Source organism: Macrobrachium nipponense, chromosome 21 (assembly GCF_015104395.2).
Source record: "Macrobrachium nipponense isolate FS-2020 chromosome 21, ASM1510439v2, whole genome shotgun sequence".
Lineage (NCBI taxonomy): Eukaryota > Metazoa > Arthropoda > Malacostraca > Decapoda > Palaemonidae > Macrobrachium > Macrobrachium nipponense.
The window spans coordinates 36353753-36369356 of NC_087212.1; the positions used below are offsets into that span (position 1 = coordinate 36353753).

The 15604-nt window shown below is 41.7% G+C and overlaps 2 protein-coding genes across 10 annotated transcripts in view; one reads left to right on the forward strand and one right to left on the reverse strand.

Moving 5' to 3' along the window:
• Positions 1–15604, forward strand: part of LOC135197931 (multifunctional protein CAD-like) — a 271724-nt gene that overhangs the window by 117542 nt on the left and 138578 nt on the right. For all 8 annotated transcript variants that reach the window (XM_064225193.1, XM_064225192.1, XM_064225195.1 and 5 more), the window contains 3 exons: positions 152–350; positions 513–664; positions 1551–1655. In XM_064225193.1, the coding sequence (XP_064081263.1) occupies positions 152–350; positions 513–664; positions 1551–1655 (456 nt within the window). The remainder of the gene's footprint in view (positions 1–151; positions 351–512; positions 665–1550; positions 1656–15604) is intronic.
• LOC135197933 (uncharacterized) overlaps positions 5526–15604 on the reverse strand; it is an 89006-nt gene continuing 78927 nt past the window's right edge. For both annotated transcript variants that reach the window (XM_064225201.1, XM_064225202.1), the window contains one exon: positions 5526–6997. In XM_064225201.1, the coding sequence (XP_064081271.1) occupies positions 6290–6997 (708 nt within the window). In that variant the 3' untranslated portion in view covers positions 5526–6289. The remainder of the gene's footprint in view (positions 6998–15604) is intronic.

The window sequence follows — 15604 nt, forward strand, 5'->3', positions numbered from 1 at the left end:
CTAGCTGTTCTAATACATGACAGGTAATTGACCAATAAACCAAGTCTAACTGTGAGGTCTGCTTTTGAAGCAGGACAAAAATGAAGGAAGAAAGAAATGTTTTCCACACATTTTATGTTTGCAGTTTAATAGCTGATCATTTCAATTGCAGGATAATCATCTTAAAGTGATAGAAACTAACCTACGAGTATCCCGCTCCTTCCCGTTTGTTAGCAAAACTTTAGATTATGACTTTGTGGCATGCGCTACCCAAGTGATTGTAGGTGAAAAAGTGGCACCAGTCAATGTGTTAAGAGGCTGTGGGCGAGTTGGAGTGAAAGTGCCACAATTCAGTTTTTCAAGACTTGCAGGTAAGTTAACATTAATTATTGTTCTTTTTAAGGGGATGATTAATGTTTGTAGTATGTAGTGTACCACATAATATAAGACAGTAAGTTTGTGCACTGATTTTGTTTAATTATTGTAAACATTTATGATTTTTCTAAATTTTAATTATGTTCTGTCCTGGAAAGGTGCTGATGTCATGCTGGGTGTAGAAATGGCATCAACAGGCGAAGTAGCTTGTTTCGGAGAGAATCGTTATGAAGCATATCTGAAGGCTATGATATCAACTGGATTTGTCATACCACAGCGATCTATACTTTTATCCATTGGGAGCTATAAGGTATTGTAAATAGATGAATGTTCTGAGATTTTATTGCTATTAAAAGTTATTATTTATGTTAAAGTATGATCTGTTCATTATGAAAGATATTTAAAGCCAGGTGAATTGGTGAAGCATGCCTTGTCACGATAAATTCTTACACTGCTGGACAAAAATACTCATTGGAATAATTATTACTGCTAGACTTGAAATAATTAGTCAGTAGAAGGGGAACTGGTAGTACAGTACTTGTAACAGATCTGCCATGGTGTCAATAACCTAGATGTTCTGATGCCAGTTTTAATAGACACAGTCAATCAATAACCAGAAAATAAGACATGAATCCTTCATCCTAAAACATTGGATACTTTGGTGCAGATTTCATAAGCAAACTTACACTGACAGATAGCTGTTATTGAATTTGTAACAAGTATATAAAAATAGTAATATAGTATACTGGCCAGAAACAAAATTGCTCTTTAAAAATTAGGATCTGAATTCAAGTGAGTAGAAAAGTTTCACAGTTTCAGATCACATAACCAAGGAATTAGTAACAGAGTACATATTAATGAAAAATATACTATACATACTTGCAATAAGTTACACTGTAGCATTTGTCTATGTTCTGAATGGCAAAATTGTCCCCATGAAAATATATTTACAGTAAATATTAAAATATATTGAAATTTTTGTTTTACCTCAATAGGATGAAATAATTAGCAAATTTGTAAGACACAGCATATTATTAAACAGTGATATGTGTAGTATTTTAATTTTTTTGCTGCACAGTGGTGAAAGAGTAGTTGAATGGAAATTAACTTGATAAACAAAATTATATTTTGTTTTGAACAGGTAGCTATTCCACCCAGGCACTCACGTTCTTACATTGTTCCTTTCAAAATTCCAGCACAAGAATGAGCTCCTGCCAGCTGTAAGAACTCTGAGTCAGATGGGATATAAGCTTTATGCATCTCTAGGTACTGCTGATTTCTATTCAACCCATGGTATACAGGTAAGTCCTTTTCAGGTGTTCTGTATTAAGTGAGTAGTAATGCTAACAGAGGGGGACAAAATTAAATCATTATTTGAACAAACAGGCAGTATTCAAGTTACGATAATTCGATTTTATGATGGGGTTGGCAGCTAATACTGGTTCAACAATATTCTGAAAATACATTTTTTTAAAATTTTGTGCGCAATGGGTGCAGGCAGCAGCATACAATCAGGCAGTGAGAGAAGCGCCATAAAACCGGATCGTCATTACCATGTGTATATGTATATGTGTACTATGTATGCATACAGTAGACCCCTGTATTCTCGGGAGACGGGTACCAGACCCCCACAAATAACTAAAATCTGTGAATGCTTGAAACACTAAAAATGCTTAGAACTGCCTATTTTGAAAGTTAAACACAAAAAATCTCTCTAAGAATGTTTATGCCTGAGTATTTTAAGTTTTATCACAAAATGTTTATTTAGTCACAAAAATTATATGAAAATACAGTAATTCGTGAATATTTCTCAGTGAAAAATACTGCGAATAGGCGATTTTTCAGCGAATAATGGGTATATATGGTTGTAGAAAAATCCGCAAATAGAAGAGTCCACACAATGCCGTCAGCCTCAATGGAGTGATCGGTATGGTCTTGACCTGCCACCAAAGTGGCAAGTTCAATTCTCGGGAATTCCACTGAGGTGTGAGAGATGTGTATTTCTGGTGATAAAAGTTCACTTTCGACGTGGTACGGAAGTCATGCAAAGCCATTGGTCCCGTTGTTGAATAACTACTGGTTCCATGCAGGGTAAAAACACCATACAAACAAACAAACTAACAAACATACTGTCAAACAAACAAACTAACAACCATACTGTCAGCCTCGGTTACCTGGATCTTCCTTAGCCAGAACTTGACATTATCTGACACACCCCACCAGGGACCAAGAACCAAAGATATATAATACAGGCAGTCCCTGGTTATTAGCGATCCGGTTTTATGGGGCTTGTCTAGCGATGATAATCACAGATAGATTTTCACTTATTGCCGCTGATAAACAGGTATTGGTGCCAGTTGATACCTAACATAGGTGATGATAACTGCAAATCAGTAATTTTCAGTTATCGTCACGCCATTGGAACAGAACCCCCACCAATAACTGGGGACTCCCTACATACGTACATGAAAAAAATTGATAACCGCTCTCCAATGGTTAACGATGCTGTGCAATGAAAGGAAAATGTTGGTAACTGCTTGCACTCGCACTCGGAAACTTGTTCCAGTCTTTTGTTACTTATGGCACTGTAAGACTGAAATAATGTATCTTTGGAATATCCACTGCAACCTGGAACCAATTTTTTATTTATATATTTGGAAAACGCCATAAGGTCAGTACAACATAAGTCAAGTCCGACATAACCAGTGAACTGCCTACTTAGAAAAAGTTATGTTGCAAGGTACTATTTGTCTATTGTCAAATTGCTTTTTGAGTTGTTTTCAAACATGTAGAGTAACTTTTATTCTATCAATGTTTTAGCTAGGAGGCCAAATAATCAACATATTGCTCTGCATACTACCCATGTTTTTACAACCCAAAAGAAAACCGCATTGTGTGATAATGGTACAGAGGTACGCTCTCTCTTATTCACTTTGGTCAGTAGCATAAGACAAGTTTTGAATAGCGTATGTTGCCAATATCTGCAAATTTCCATTTTAAATATTTTCATGTAATTAAAGATGAAATATCAACAGTGATGAAATATTCTGTTATGATGTGTGATAATCATACACTCAACTAAATTTGCAATTAAAGGGTACTGTACAGTATATCAAACAAAGGATAAATAAGGCAACATGCAATGCTGCTCTCAGCAACATACATATATGTACAACAAAACACACACACAATGTAAAAGAGGTAGGGAAAAGGAATTGCTATTGGCTGAAAGGACGACACTTGACATGTCATGAAACGTCACTTTGTTCATTTCTTTTTATTGGCTATGGATACTTCATTTCTTTAATAGTAGTGTCTGGTAGAAAGTAGATGGACTAGCAGTCGTGTTTTTGGTAAACATTCTCACCTTTGGCAGAAACATATGACTTTGTAATCTTTTGCTTTTAATGGCAGATAAATATTAATTGGCTACATCTGGAAAGCATCCTTGTAATACTGTCACTATATTTGTGGATTTCTTTTGTGATGGTATTTCCTAAGCATGAGCCTCTCAGTGCAGTGCCTGCAGCATTGCAGGTTCTACTTGTCTCCCGAAAGTTACAGGAGGCAGAGGAAGAAGGTGCTGATGTCAATGACACAGTTGAGCACATTCATCGTACAAAATGCATCCGCCTTGCCAACAAAGCTCCTGCTTTGGTCCTCATTAGCACCAACAAATGTAACCAAAAGTTGGATGCGAACCTCCTGAGAGTCAACATTCTCTTTTACACGTATTTAGAAAAATTTCGTAGATGAGATAAGGTGAGACATCTACAAAACAATTTAGAGGATAAATACAAAGAATAGCAATATGGAAACACAAAAAACAAGAATCTGTTTCAGGCCAGTCATCAGCTATATCCCTACGCCTATCAACTGCCTTAGAAAAAGGCTCAACAAACTTCATATGCCCTGCTGGAGGAAACATGTCCTAATGTGAAATCAGTTGCTGAATCTGGAAATTTACAAGGTTATTTGGCACCTGTGGGGCATGCCATTAGTATTCAATTTCATAATGAGCCTAATGCAAACTTTTAGTTTGTTGCTTTCTGCTCTTCACACTCATCAAAGAGGTGATGGTCAAACACTAAGCAACCAAAAGATAAAGATGACCCTTATAACTCCCCCTTGGATACAGCAGATAAACAATCACAGGAGTCTCCTGACATGGAGGAAGCTACTTAAGCAACTGCACCTTTTGAGATGTTTATCAAATAGCCGGGACCATGCCACAGAATCCTTCATCCCTTAGTCTGTTACATGAACAAAGACTCCATATGATATTCCCATCCCTATCTAAAAACAATGAGAGATGCTGGTTATAAAGAATATGATCTCTTGTTGGAACACATTAGGCAAGAATGCAATCCAAACTCAGAGCCCTCTTTACATTTGTTGCTTTTAAACATAAGGTTAACTACATCTAAAAAGGCAGGTTCCTGGTGGTTTCTGTCCACCTTTGCTGTTCTCACAGGTCCTAATTATACATAAAGATTCTTGGACCTTCAGCAACTGAATGTCGCACCTAAACTGAGATTCAGCCAAACATACTAATGATTGGTTGTGATGAAACTGAGGAATTATAATATACAACTATTTTGTTTTATGTGCACCCATCAATCATATGGGTTTCTTCTTCCAAAGTCCAGTATGATCATAGAATGAAGTGAGTATTTAACCAGTCCTTATGATTCTAAGCTTGTTTAAAAATGACAAATTTTCTAAGACAAGTTGTATTTTCCATAGCTACAAACCTGAGTTTTATAGGAAGAAAATTACTTTTTAGTTTAGTGCTCCAATACAATATTTTCATTCTGGGAGAGGCCTCAGTATTTCAGTCTAGTGCTTGTTAATGGTATTTTTTTTCAAATCTGTAACATTCTTTTTAAAAGAACATTGCTTTGCAGCATCTTTCTTGTAAGCCATTGTTTTAATTTGGTCTTTTGAGTTTTTCATTTTTGTCTATGAATTTTTTGGATACTAGGCTCCACAAAAAATATTTTCTTTTCATTCTCCATCATTTCAAATTGCTTAATTGTTGCCAGACTGTATTCAGGAGCTAGTGACTTGCTTCATTTCAGAATTTTTGATCTAACAAGATCATATGAAATGACCATACAAATAAATTATTTCTGGAATAGCAAAGGACATTTGTACCATGAAGGAATTAATTTGAATAGTAATTTTTATTAAAAATTAATTTACATTATCTACAAAATATCTCACGAACACACTAACATAATTCACAGTTGTAGTAAGAAAGGTCACAAATATTTTTATTTGAACTAATCAGTTATCTTAAAAGAATAGGCAATATCTCAACAACATTTGATTGTGCCTAAAATTGTTTATGCACAGTATATTTACTATGAAGCACCACAACAGGTTTTAACCAGCAAGCCAGGGCTGTAAACTAGCATCCATTTGGTGGTCTTAGTAAATGGATGGAATAAAGATGTTTATTATGCATGAAACAGTAATACTTATGCACAAAGTTCAATACTAATATATGAAATGATGTATGAAAATATTGACTTTACAGGTGCCCATTTTTTATAGAAAAATTTACTCAAGTTGCATTTTATCTAATCATGCCTTTGAAACAGCAATGAAAAGGTACATCCGACTTCATAATTGGGAAAATACATTCTTGACATGACCTGGAATATAGTTATTGAACTTAATGCCCAGATGACAAAACTATTGATATTCATTAGCATAACAAATAATGAAGACGTTTGATATGTTTCCCAGAATTTAGCAAAGTTGTCATTAGGCATACAGTAGCTGATTAGACCCTTATGGGAAAAAGAATATGTATTCCCATTTTCATAAACAAGTGGTCAAAATCAGTATTGTTTGTATTATTAAATGTAGAGTCGATTTTCAAGAATTTATTTTTGTATTGTTAATCTTATACACAATCATTCCCGTGCTACAAATTTGTAGAACCAAATTCATCGTCGTCACTAGCAATGATAATTTTATCACTTGAAGGAGAGTCTACTCTATCCTTAATGACAGAATCTGGTAGATCTGTTATATTGTCTGAAATACTCTCCCCACTAAGGGTATGAATAACAAAAGGTTTACTATTCAAAGAGTGTTTTAGCTGGTCTAAATTGGCTCCCATACTTTCTGCATAATTATTCCTAGAGAACCTCACTCCTGAAAGGGGGGAAGGGTCTTGTGGTGGTTGAGGAAGAGGTTGATTTTCTTTTCTCAACTCCCAGTTGGAACTGTAAATTGACTGATGTCCAGGTATTATGTCAAAGTTATCTGTCATGGCCCAAGAAGACCCAAGCATGTCCTGAACTCCACCTCTAGAGGCAAAGTTTAACTCTTCGATCTCTTTCCTAAAATCACTTGCATCATCACCATTTCCTGTTTCTTCAAGGAGAGTTGCCATGTTGCCAGCAAGAAGTAAATACATGTATGCTTGAGGATAAGAACGGTATTTGTTTGAACATCGAGCCATTTGAATGAAGTGCTTGGCAAATGTAGACAATAACCTTCCTGATCGTAAATCTTTTACACTCTGTACCTTTTTCTTCAGATTTATTGTTGATTTTTTCTGCTTTTCATTTGCACCTGTTGTTACCTCCGTTTTATTCTTTTGTCGTCGCCTTTTGTGAAGCATTTCCTGTAAAGTTAATTGTGGGTTGAGTTTCAATTGAAGTCTTTGCATTTCCGGAAAATTACTATGTTGCAAAGTCTTAATGGAAATATAATTATAACAACTCGGTTTTCACTTTTACATGAATTTAAGATACTGTATATTGATTAACCATTTCTCCTTTGTTAGCATATTCCAAGCACAAAAAGGGGATTTTGACGAAGGAAAAATCTATTTCTGGGTGATTGGCTCGTGTCGCCCTATGAAAGATCCTTAATATCATTCTTTCTAGGTAAAATTAACCTAAAATTACCAGAGAAAAACAAAATTAAGAAAATGTCAGTAAAACTGACTCGCTCACTCTTAAAAAGAAGTGTCGGTATGATAATAGGGGCGAGTGTGGAACACTACCACGAGACAAACACCAATTAGAACTTCCTATCAGAACCCCCCCAAGAGAGAGCTGATACCAACGGGCGATGCAGCCTCTACTACTACTACTAGAGGACGCCACGGACAGCAGCGCCCCTAGCGGACATCCTTAATCTAAAAACAACTAAAATACATCTTGTCCTGCAAGGGGGGGAAATAAACCATAAAAGGGGGGGTTTCATAGGGCGACACGAGCCAATCACCCAGAAATAGATTTTTCCTTCGTCAAAATCCCCTTTCTGGGCTCAGCTCGTGTCGGCCTATGAAAGAGTACCAGAGAAACAGACAAGATGGGAAAAAGGGACAATGAAAAACAGTGTAAAATGATGGATATAATATAAGTAAATCAATTACAGCATACAAATTAAGCACTTAAACTAACTTATACTAAACAGTAAAATAATAGAACGTTAGTAATCTTAAAGTACTTAAATGGTAATTACAGAAAATTATAGTGATGCATGTAATACAAAGAAAAAGGGATTTACTTAACAAATTTACAAAATATACAAACTTATTGTGTCCTACCCTAGCATAAAAATAAGGGTAGGTACACTGAAGTCCATCATTAATACAAGTATTGCAAAATATATACAAACACATTGTGTCCTACCCTAGCATAAAAATAAGGGTAGGTACACTGAAGTTCATCATAAATACAAAAATGGTGAATATAAAAACAACACATTGTGTTCCTACCCTAGCATAAAAATAAGGGTAGGTACACTGAAGTACATTATCAGTACAAGTGTGGATGTCCCTAGCAAAAAAATAAGGGACAATCCACTATATGATCCAACGGCTAAGGCTATGATATTCGAGTAGCCTGGCGATAGGGTGAGGCATGTTGGCTGATGTAGGTAGAAAGGAGACCTGGATCTATGCTACAACTACTATACAGTATCAGGGGAAACAATGCTTCCCGCTGCTACTGCTGAAAACTTTAAAGATTCCAAGGACTTTAAATAATGCCGTTTAAAGACTGTCGGGGATTTCCATCCAGTATACTTTTTAAGATCCTCAAAATTCATATGTTGAAAATAATTAATTGAGGTGGCTACTCCCCTGATATCATGTGCTTTTGGGAATGACTCAGGGTTGGCCTGTTTAATGAAGTAAAGGATTTGTTGTCTAATACCTTTTACTGACAAAGTACCACCTTTTTCTCTCATGAAGAGAGCACCTGAGGATCTTGAAGAAGTACGAGATAGAAAGGCTCTAAGAGTTGATACTGGGCAGAGGAAGGATCCTGTGGAAGTGGGATAACCTTCCAAGGAGCCCACCTTGCAAGAGGATCCTCATTTTTGGCTAAAAAGCTACGATCCGGAGCAAGTAGAACTTCTCCTGATGGGAGGAATTCCACATGCCCCGCATCCCTGGATAGAGCCGACAGTTCTGAAATTCTGGCTCCTGAGGCTAGGCTTAATAAGAATAATGTCTTCCTCAGGAGCATTATGAATGTACAGGATGAGTTGTCAGTATCTGAAGCTAGTTTGAGGACATCATTCAAGAACCATGAAACTGTAGTAGGCCTCTGAGGTCTAGGTCTAGCACAGGCTTTAGAGATAGATGTGAAATAAGATTCAGTCAGGTCTATCTGAAAACCTACTTGAAAGATTTTCTTCAAAGCCGATTTATGAGTGGTAATCGTGCTAGCTGCTAAACCTTTTTCAAACAAGGACCTGAAAAAGGATATAGCCAAATTAACTGTCATGGTTGTAGTGTTCGATTCTCTCAAGAAAGATGCTAATTTTTTAACAGCTGAGTCATATTGTCTAATGGTGACTCTCTCTTATCTGATTCTAGGAAGAGAATATTCTGTGGGTCAATATCAGCATCTTTATTAGCCGCAAACTTCATGAAGTCCATAAAGTTAGGGTCTGGAGAATTCCTGAGGAAGCGAACACAGTCCTCATTTGTACTGATTGTGATAGCTTGGGATTGGGGATCCGTTGAGGTCGGAGACCCATTCCAGAAGAAGAGGATACCAGTTGCTCTTGGGCCAGTCCGGAGCAATCAGAGCTACTATCCCTTTGAAAGACCTTAGTTTGCTTAGGACTTTCAAGAGAAGATTCACTGGAGGAAAAATATAAATTCTCCTCCACTGATTCCAATCCAACGACAGGGCGTCCGTGGCATAAGCCAGAGGGTCCAGGTTGGGGGCCACATAGCAAGGGAGCTTGTGGTTCGCTTGTGAGGCGAAGAGATCCACTTGGAGACCTGGGACTCTCCGGCTTACCCACTGGAATGAACCCGCCGTCCAGAGACCACTCTGATTCCAGAGGGACTGACCGGGACAGGCGTCTTGCTATCACATTCCTTACTCCTGCCAGGTGAGTGGCAGACAGATGCCATTTGTGTTTGTTTGCTAATGCAAAGATGGCTATCATGACATGATTCACATGCTTGGATTTGGACCCTCCTCTGTTGATGCAATGAACTACCACTGCACTGTCCAAAACTAGCCTTAGATGAGACTTCTTCGGGGGAAGCAGTCTCTTCAGAGTGAGAAATACTGCCATTGCTTCCAACACGTTTATGTGGAGCTGGCGAAATTGAACTGACCAAGTCCCCTGAACCTGTTTGAACTGAGAGTATCCCCCCCACCCGGACAGGGATGCATCCGTGTGAATGGTTAACACTGGGAGGGGATATTGAAGGGGTACTTTCTTGGCTAAGTTCTTTACTTTTGACCAAGGCCGTAGTTTGGTTGCGTAGGATCTGTGGGATTACTGACAACTTGTCTCGATATTTGGAGTTTGCTCTTGACCGCCAAATTCGATTTATATCTTTCAGCCTTGCTTTCAGAAGGATATCTGTTACCGAAGCAAACTGAAGAGACCCTAGGATTCTCTCCTGGTTTCTTCTTGACGTTTGCTTGCATTTGAGAAATTGTCTGACAGATTTTGCTATTTCCTTCCGTTTGGCCACTGGAATTGACAGATTGTGGGAAGACAAATCCCATTGGATTCCTAGCCACTGAAAACGAGATTCCAGAGTAAGTCTGGATTTCGTTTTGTTTATCTGGAACCCCAGATGTTCCAGAAAGTGAACTACCTTTTTGGTGGCTTTGAGACATTCCTCGACTGTTGGTGCCCAGATCAACCAATCGTCGAGGTATGCTGCTACCATGATTCCCTGAGCTCTCAATTGTTGAACAACCACTTCTGCTATTTTTGTGAATACCCTGGGGGGCTACATTCAGACCGAAGGGCATCACTTTGAATGAGAATGTTTGATTTCCTAGCCTGAATCCTAGGAAAGGGCGGGAAGTGCCTGGCTATAGGGATATGATAGTATGCGTCTGTAAGATCGATGGAGCATGTGACGGCTCCACGCGGAAGTAAGGTCCTTACTTGCGAGAGGGTAAGCATCTTGAACTTGTCGCAACGAATGAAAGAGTTTAGCTTTGACAAGTCTAAGATTACCCTTCTTTTTGTTGAGCCTTTCTTTGGCACGCTGAATAAGCGACCTTGAAATTTTAGATGCTTGACTCTCGCAATAGCTCCTTTCTGAAGGAGTTCTTCCGCGTAATCTGTCAATTCCTTTGACGGTATCTGGTGGAATGATTTGATTGGAGGAGGATCTTTGATCCAACTCCAGCCCAATCCTTTGGACACTATGCTCTGTGCCCAATTGCTGAACCCCCACCTGTGGCGGAAGAGGAACAGCCTCCCTCCTACCTGGGGAGCCTCATTGTTGATGGGCGGGTTGGCCACCACGCCCTCCTCTGAACTGTCTGCTCCTCGTACCCCTTCCTGCGCCACGCTGACGAAAGTAACCTCTCGCCCTACCTCTCGGCTGATTGTAGCCTTGAGCCTCATATGCAGGGTTGAAGGCCGGCGAGATAGCGTAGGAAGTGGATGGCTGAGATTGAGGGGGCAACAGGAGGATAGGCTGATTCTGCTTTGAACTGGCAGGTTGTCCTTGTTGGGTAACCGGGACCGCCTGCACAAATTGCTGCTGTTGCTGGAGTTTTTTTTATATGGCTGGAACCTCTTACCAGCCTTCTCGGTTTCTTACCAGCAGTGGGAACGGACTCCTGTTTCCTCTTCGAGGAAATACCCCACCTAGCTCTAAGGCTCTGGTTGAGCCTAGCGGCTTCGTGGTGTACCTCGTTAACCGCGGACTCTGGGAAGAGATCCGCTCCCCACATGCTAGAGGCCAAAAGTCTATTTGGCTCATGCCTAATGGTGCATTCTTGTAGGACATGCTTTCGGCAGTTCCTCCTAGCCTGGAAGAAGTCAAAAGCGTCCGTTAGAACCGTCTGGAACTGAGATTTCGCCAGAATCTTGAACAGCGGTTCCGTAGCATAAGAGAGGGCAGCCATTTCCGTAATTATAAGGGAATTGAGGGACCTGCCAAACCTGGTTCGCGCATCAAACTCTGCCTGGATTAGGGAATCCGGCAGCCTTGGTAGTTTCTCGCCGAACTGGTCCATGGCGCAGTCCGGTTTGAGCTTACCAAGCGTGAACGTAGCTGGCAAGTTCTCCCACAATTCTCCGAAGGCCGGGAAGAGCGGAGAAGTAGACTCCGCCTCCCTCAACTGTGGGATGGGCTCATCCTTGAGGACTGCCTGAAGGGACTTCTCCACTAATTTCGTGGCGAACGGAAGAGAAACCTCCTCTTCCGTCGCGAAAATAGTGAAGGGACTCTTGTAGGCCTGGAGTTTGGTGTTCGTACACTCCCAGTCCTCAAGGCAGTGAACCCATTCCCGCTGAGCATGATCTCTACTATATAGGACCGACTCCTTAGAGATCTTGTCTTCCCTCGTCAGAGCCGTTGGCGTCAGCCTAGCATAACCGATGAAAGGCTGCGTCAGACCCGGAGGGTAAAACTCGAAGTCCTCAATCCTTCGAGTTCCACACTCCGAGATAGAGATCATTCCATCCTTGAACGGAGCGTAGGCAGCTACTCTCCATGGGTTCTCCATAGAGAAAGCTGGCAAAGATTCATATGGCGGGAGTTGAAGAATCCCAGTGCTTGACGCTGGGGAGACTGGAGGAGGAACCTGAGATAGCCCCAGCTACTCGGTCCTCATTTTCTCTCATCCTGTTAGAGAGATCTTGAATGATTGGCTAGACTGAGACAGAGTGTTTGACAACTGTGCAAACATCTGCTCGAAGCGTGACCCCAGGGCGGAGATTTGCGAGCCCATCAACTCGCCCACCTGTTGCATCACCCCTGCTGAGAAAGTAGAGGGATCAAAGGTGCTAGGACCTGCTACCCCTACCGGCGTAGCCGGAGTGGAAGCGGTGGAGGCGGGAGAAGGCACTGGCTCGGCGGGAGCGCGAGCCTTCTCCTTCGAAGCCTTGCTTCTGGAGCTCTTTGGGTGAGAAGAGCTCGGCTTTGCTTTCACCGCATCGGCATAGGAAGTCGACGACTTCCTAGCCGAAGAAGACGAAGACGACTTCCTAGAAGTTGTCTTGGCCAGAGTCTTCGGTTCTCTCTGTCCTTCACCTTTGGGGGTACAGAGAGGGCGGGAGAGCGGGTAGGGATCTCAGATCCCACAAAGCCTTGGAATGAAGCACTAGAAGAGGGGACAGGAGAAGATCCAGAAGCACCCAAGGAAAGACCTTGGGCGCCCGACACACCTACCTCAACCAACAAATCCTCCCCCCCTACCGCCATAGGTTCGATGTTAAGGTCCAGGGCAGCGACGTCCGGGACCGACTCCTGGGAGGCTACGACCTCAAAGGATTGCTGGAGGTCTTGCTGGATGGAGGCTATCAGCGGGGCAGCGGACAAGGGGTCAACGTAACCAGTTGACTTGCCCGCGGGGAAGATCTGGACGGCCAGCTTCTTATCCAGAATATAGGGCTGGCCTTTGGCGGCGTTCTTCCCGAAGCCGCCCACCCACGCTTTCAGGGTGGCGAGGGCGACTTCCCTCACACCGGTAGCCTGAAAGAAAGGCAAGATTAGTTTCCAATGGTGGAACTGGGTTAACAAACTTACGACTAAAAGTTGTTAGTAAATGATAAGTAAGCCTATAACGGACTTACCCCATCTCCCCCAGCTGACCGACCAGGTGTAGCAGATGGCGCAGCTTCAGGGTGCCAGACGATCGTCTCGTTGTAAGACGTGGCACAGGGGCGTGAGACCTACATTCATCATGTCCACAGGGGTCGAACAGCGTCGCGTTACACGCTGGGACCTGGCAGTTGGTAGCCTGTAAGTGGAAAGATACATGAGTACCAGGTAAACACTTACAGTCTAACAGATGCTCCGCTTGTGCCGGAGCGATAAAGTTAGATTAAACCAGAGCCCCGCCAAAATACGTGTGGTAACCAGGTTGGTTGTGATCTCTAGGCTATAGCTCCGCTGATGGTGGAGACACAAAAGAAAACCAAAACCAACCAGGAGTGGTGGTAAAAGGAAACCACGACGGAAAATGGCGGGGATGGAAATAAATCAATCATATAATACAATTCATTGTAAAATTAGGGTATATCCTTAAAATAGTGATGATAAAATAACCTCCCTCCGCCCGTCTACTAGAAGAGTGCGCGGGTAAGAGACAAGCTCACTTCCGGTAGCGGGGGAGAGATGAAAGGATATAGTAGGCAAGCAACCGACCACTAGAGGGGCCCACCCCGCCCGCTAGCGGAGCCAGTAACCCATAACCAAAGGTGCCCCGGCTGCGACGGAAGGCTCCTTTCGTATAGCGAGGCAGGTGGCTGAGCAACTGGGGAGGGGGGGAGGTCTCGGAGAAACACGGCGGGAGCGAGAGAGAGGGGGGAGGGATGGCCTACTCCTCCCCGCCTCACCAACTACCGCATGGAGACTCGGTACCTCATGAGTGGTCGCCCTATACCCCCCGCTGGGAGGAACCCCTGGCCGCCTCAGAGAAGTGGTGAGAAGGCAACTGAGGTTGTCATGACAACCAAGGGGTCCCCCAGCTCCTCCCTATACCATAAGGGGAGGGCGGGGATAGGGTAAGGTGCGATGGGACACGTGACCGCTAGTGGCCTAGGCCGCGAGCAAGCAACAAACCGTGAGATGGCCACGTGAACCAGACTGTACCAAGACAAGGAACAAGCACCTAGGCTAGCCTAACACCCTAAATGTAATAGATAATACATCGAAAAGATGGAAAAGACACTTTTAGTAAAAGAGAAAGAAGCCCAGGAGGAGGCAGACTGTTCCAAGAAACAGAGGCCTACTCGGAGCCAGCGATAGCCGATGAAGAGCAAGAGCCGGGATGCTGGGCCGGAATAACAAAATAGCCCTAAATACCAAACTAAGAGAAATGGTAGGAGGGCTGAACTAGCTAAAACTCGATGTAAAAACAATGAACGTAATAAAGTAAGCCCATAAGTATAAGAAGTCCCAGTATGGAGGACCGGGAATTCTTACGAGGCAGCATGGCGCCGCCACGAGACAACCAGGGAACCGTATATGACCTATTAAGAGGAAAATACAGGTACCCGGAAGATAAAATTGTGGTAAAATATTACTTATGAGTTACTTAACTTAGCCGTGGCAATAGCTGAACGTTCCATGGTAGAATATAATGGTAAATCCAAGAAATAGCACAGCACAAGAAAAATGGCGACTTGTCGCTAGCGCTAAAAATTAAGGATGTCCGCTAGGGGCGCTGCTGTCCGTGGCGTCCTCTAGTAGTAGTAGTAGAGGCTGCATCGCCCGTTGGTATCAGCTCTCTCTTGGGGGGGTTCTGATAGGAAGTTCTAATTGGTGTTTGTCTCGTGGTAGTGTTCCACACTCGCCCCTATTATCATACCGACACTTCTTTTTAAGAGTGAGCGAGTCAGTTTTACTGACATTTTCTTAATTTTGTTTTTCTCTGGTAATTTTAGGTTAATTTTACCTAGAAAGAATGATATTAAGGATCTTTCATAGGCCGACACGAGCTGAGCCCAGAAATGACCTTGATAGAACAGTAATTCTAATACGTATTCTCAGTACATTTGTAAACTTAATGTGAAAATCCCAAAAAGAAATACGTGAAGCATGTCTTGGCAATAATTTTAGGACAAAGTACTATTAAAAACCCTTTTCTCATTTAATGTCAGCTACCTTTATGGAAGTAATGTCAGATAACTTGAAAATAACCAGTTTTCTTTCATGTGTGTTTTTGAATGACTATGTCTAATGGAAGTCCATTGTTTCTTTTTTTATTTGAAGATTGTTATGAATTATAGCAACAAAATTTCAATAAATTATTACATCATTTGTCCAGTT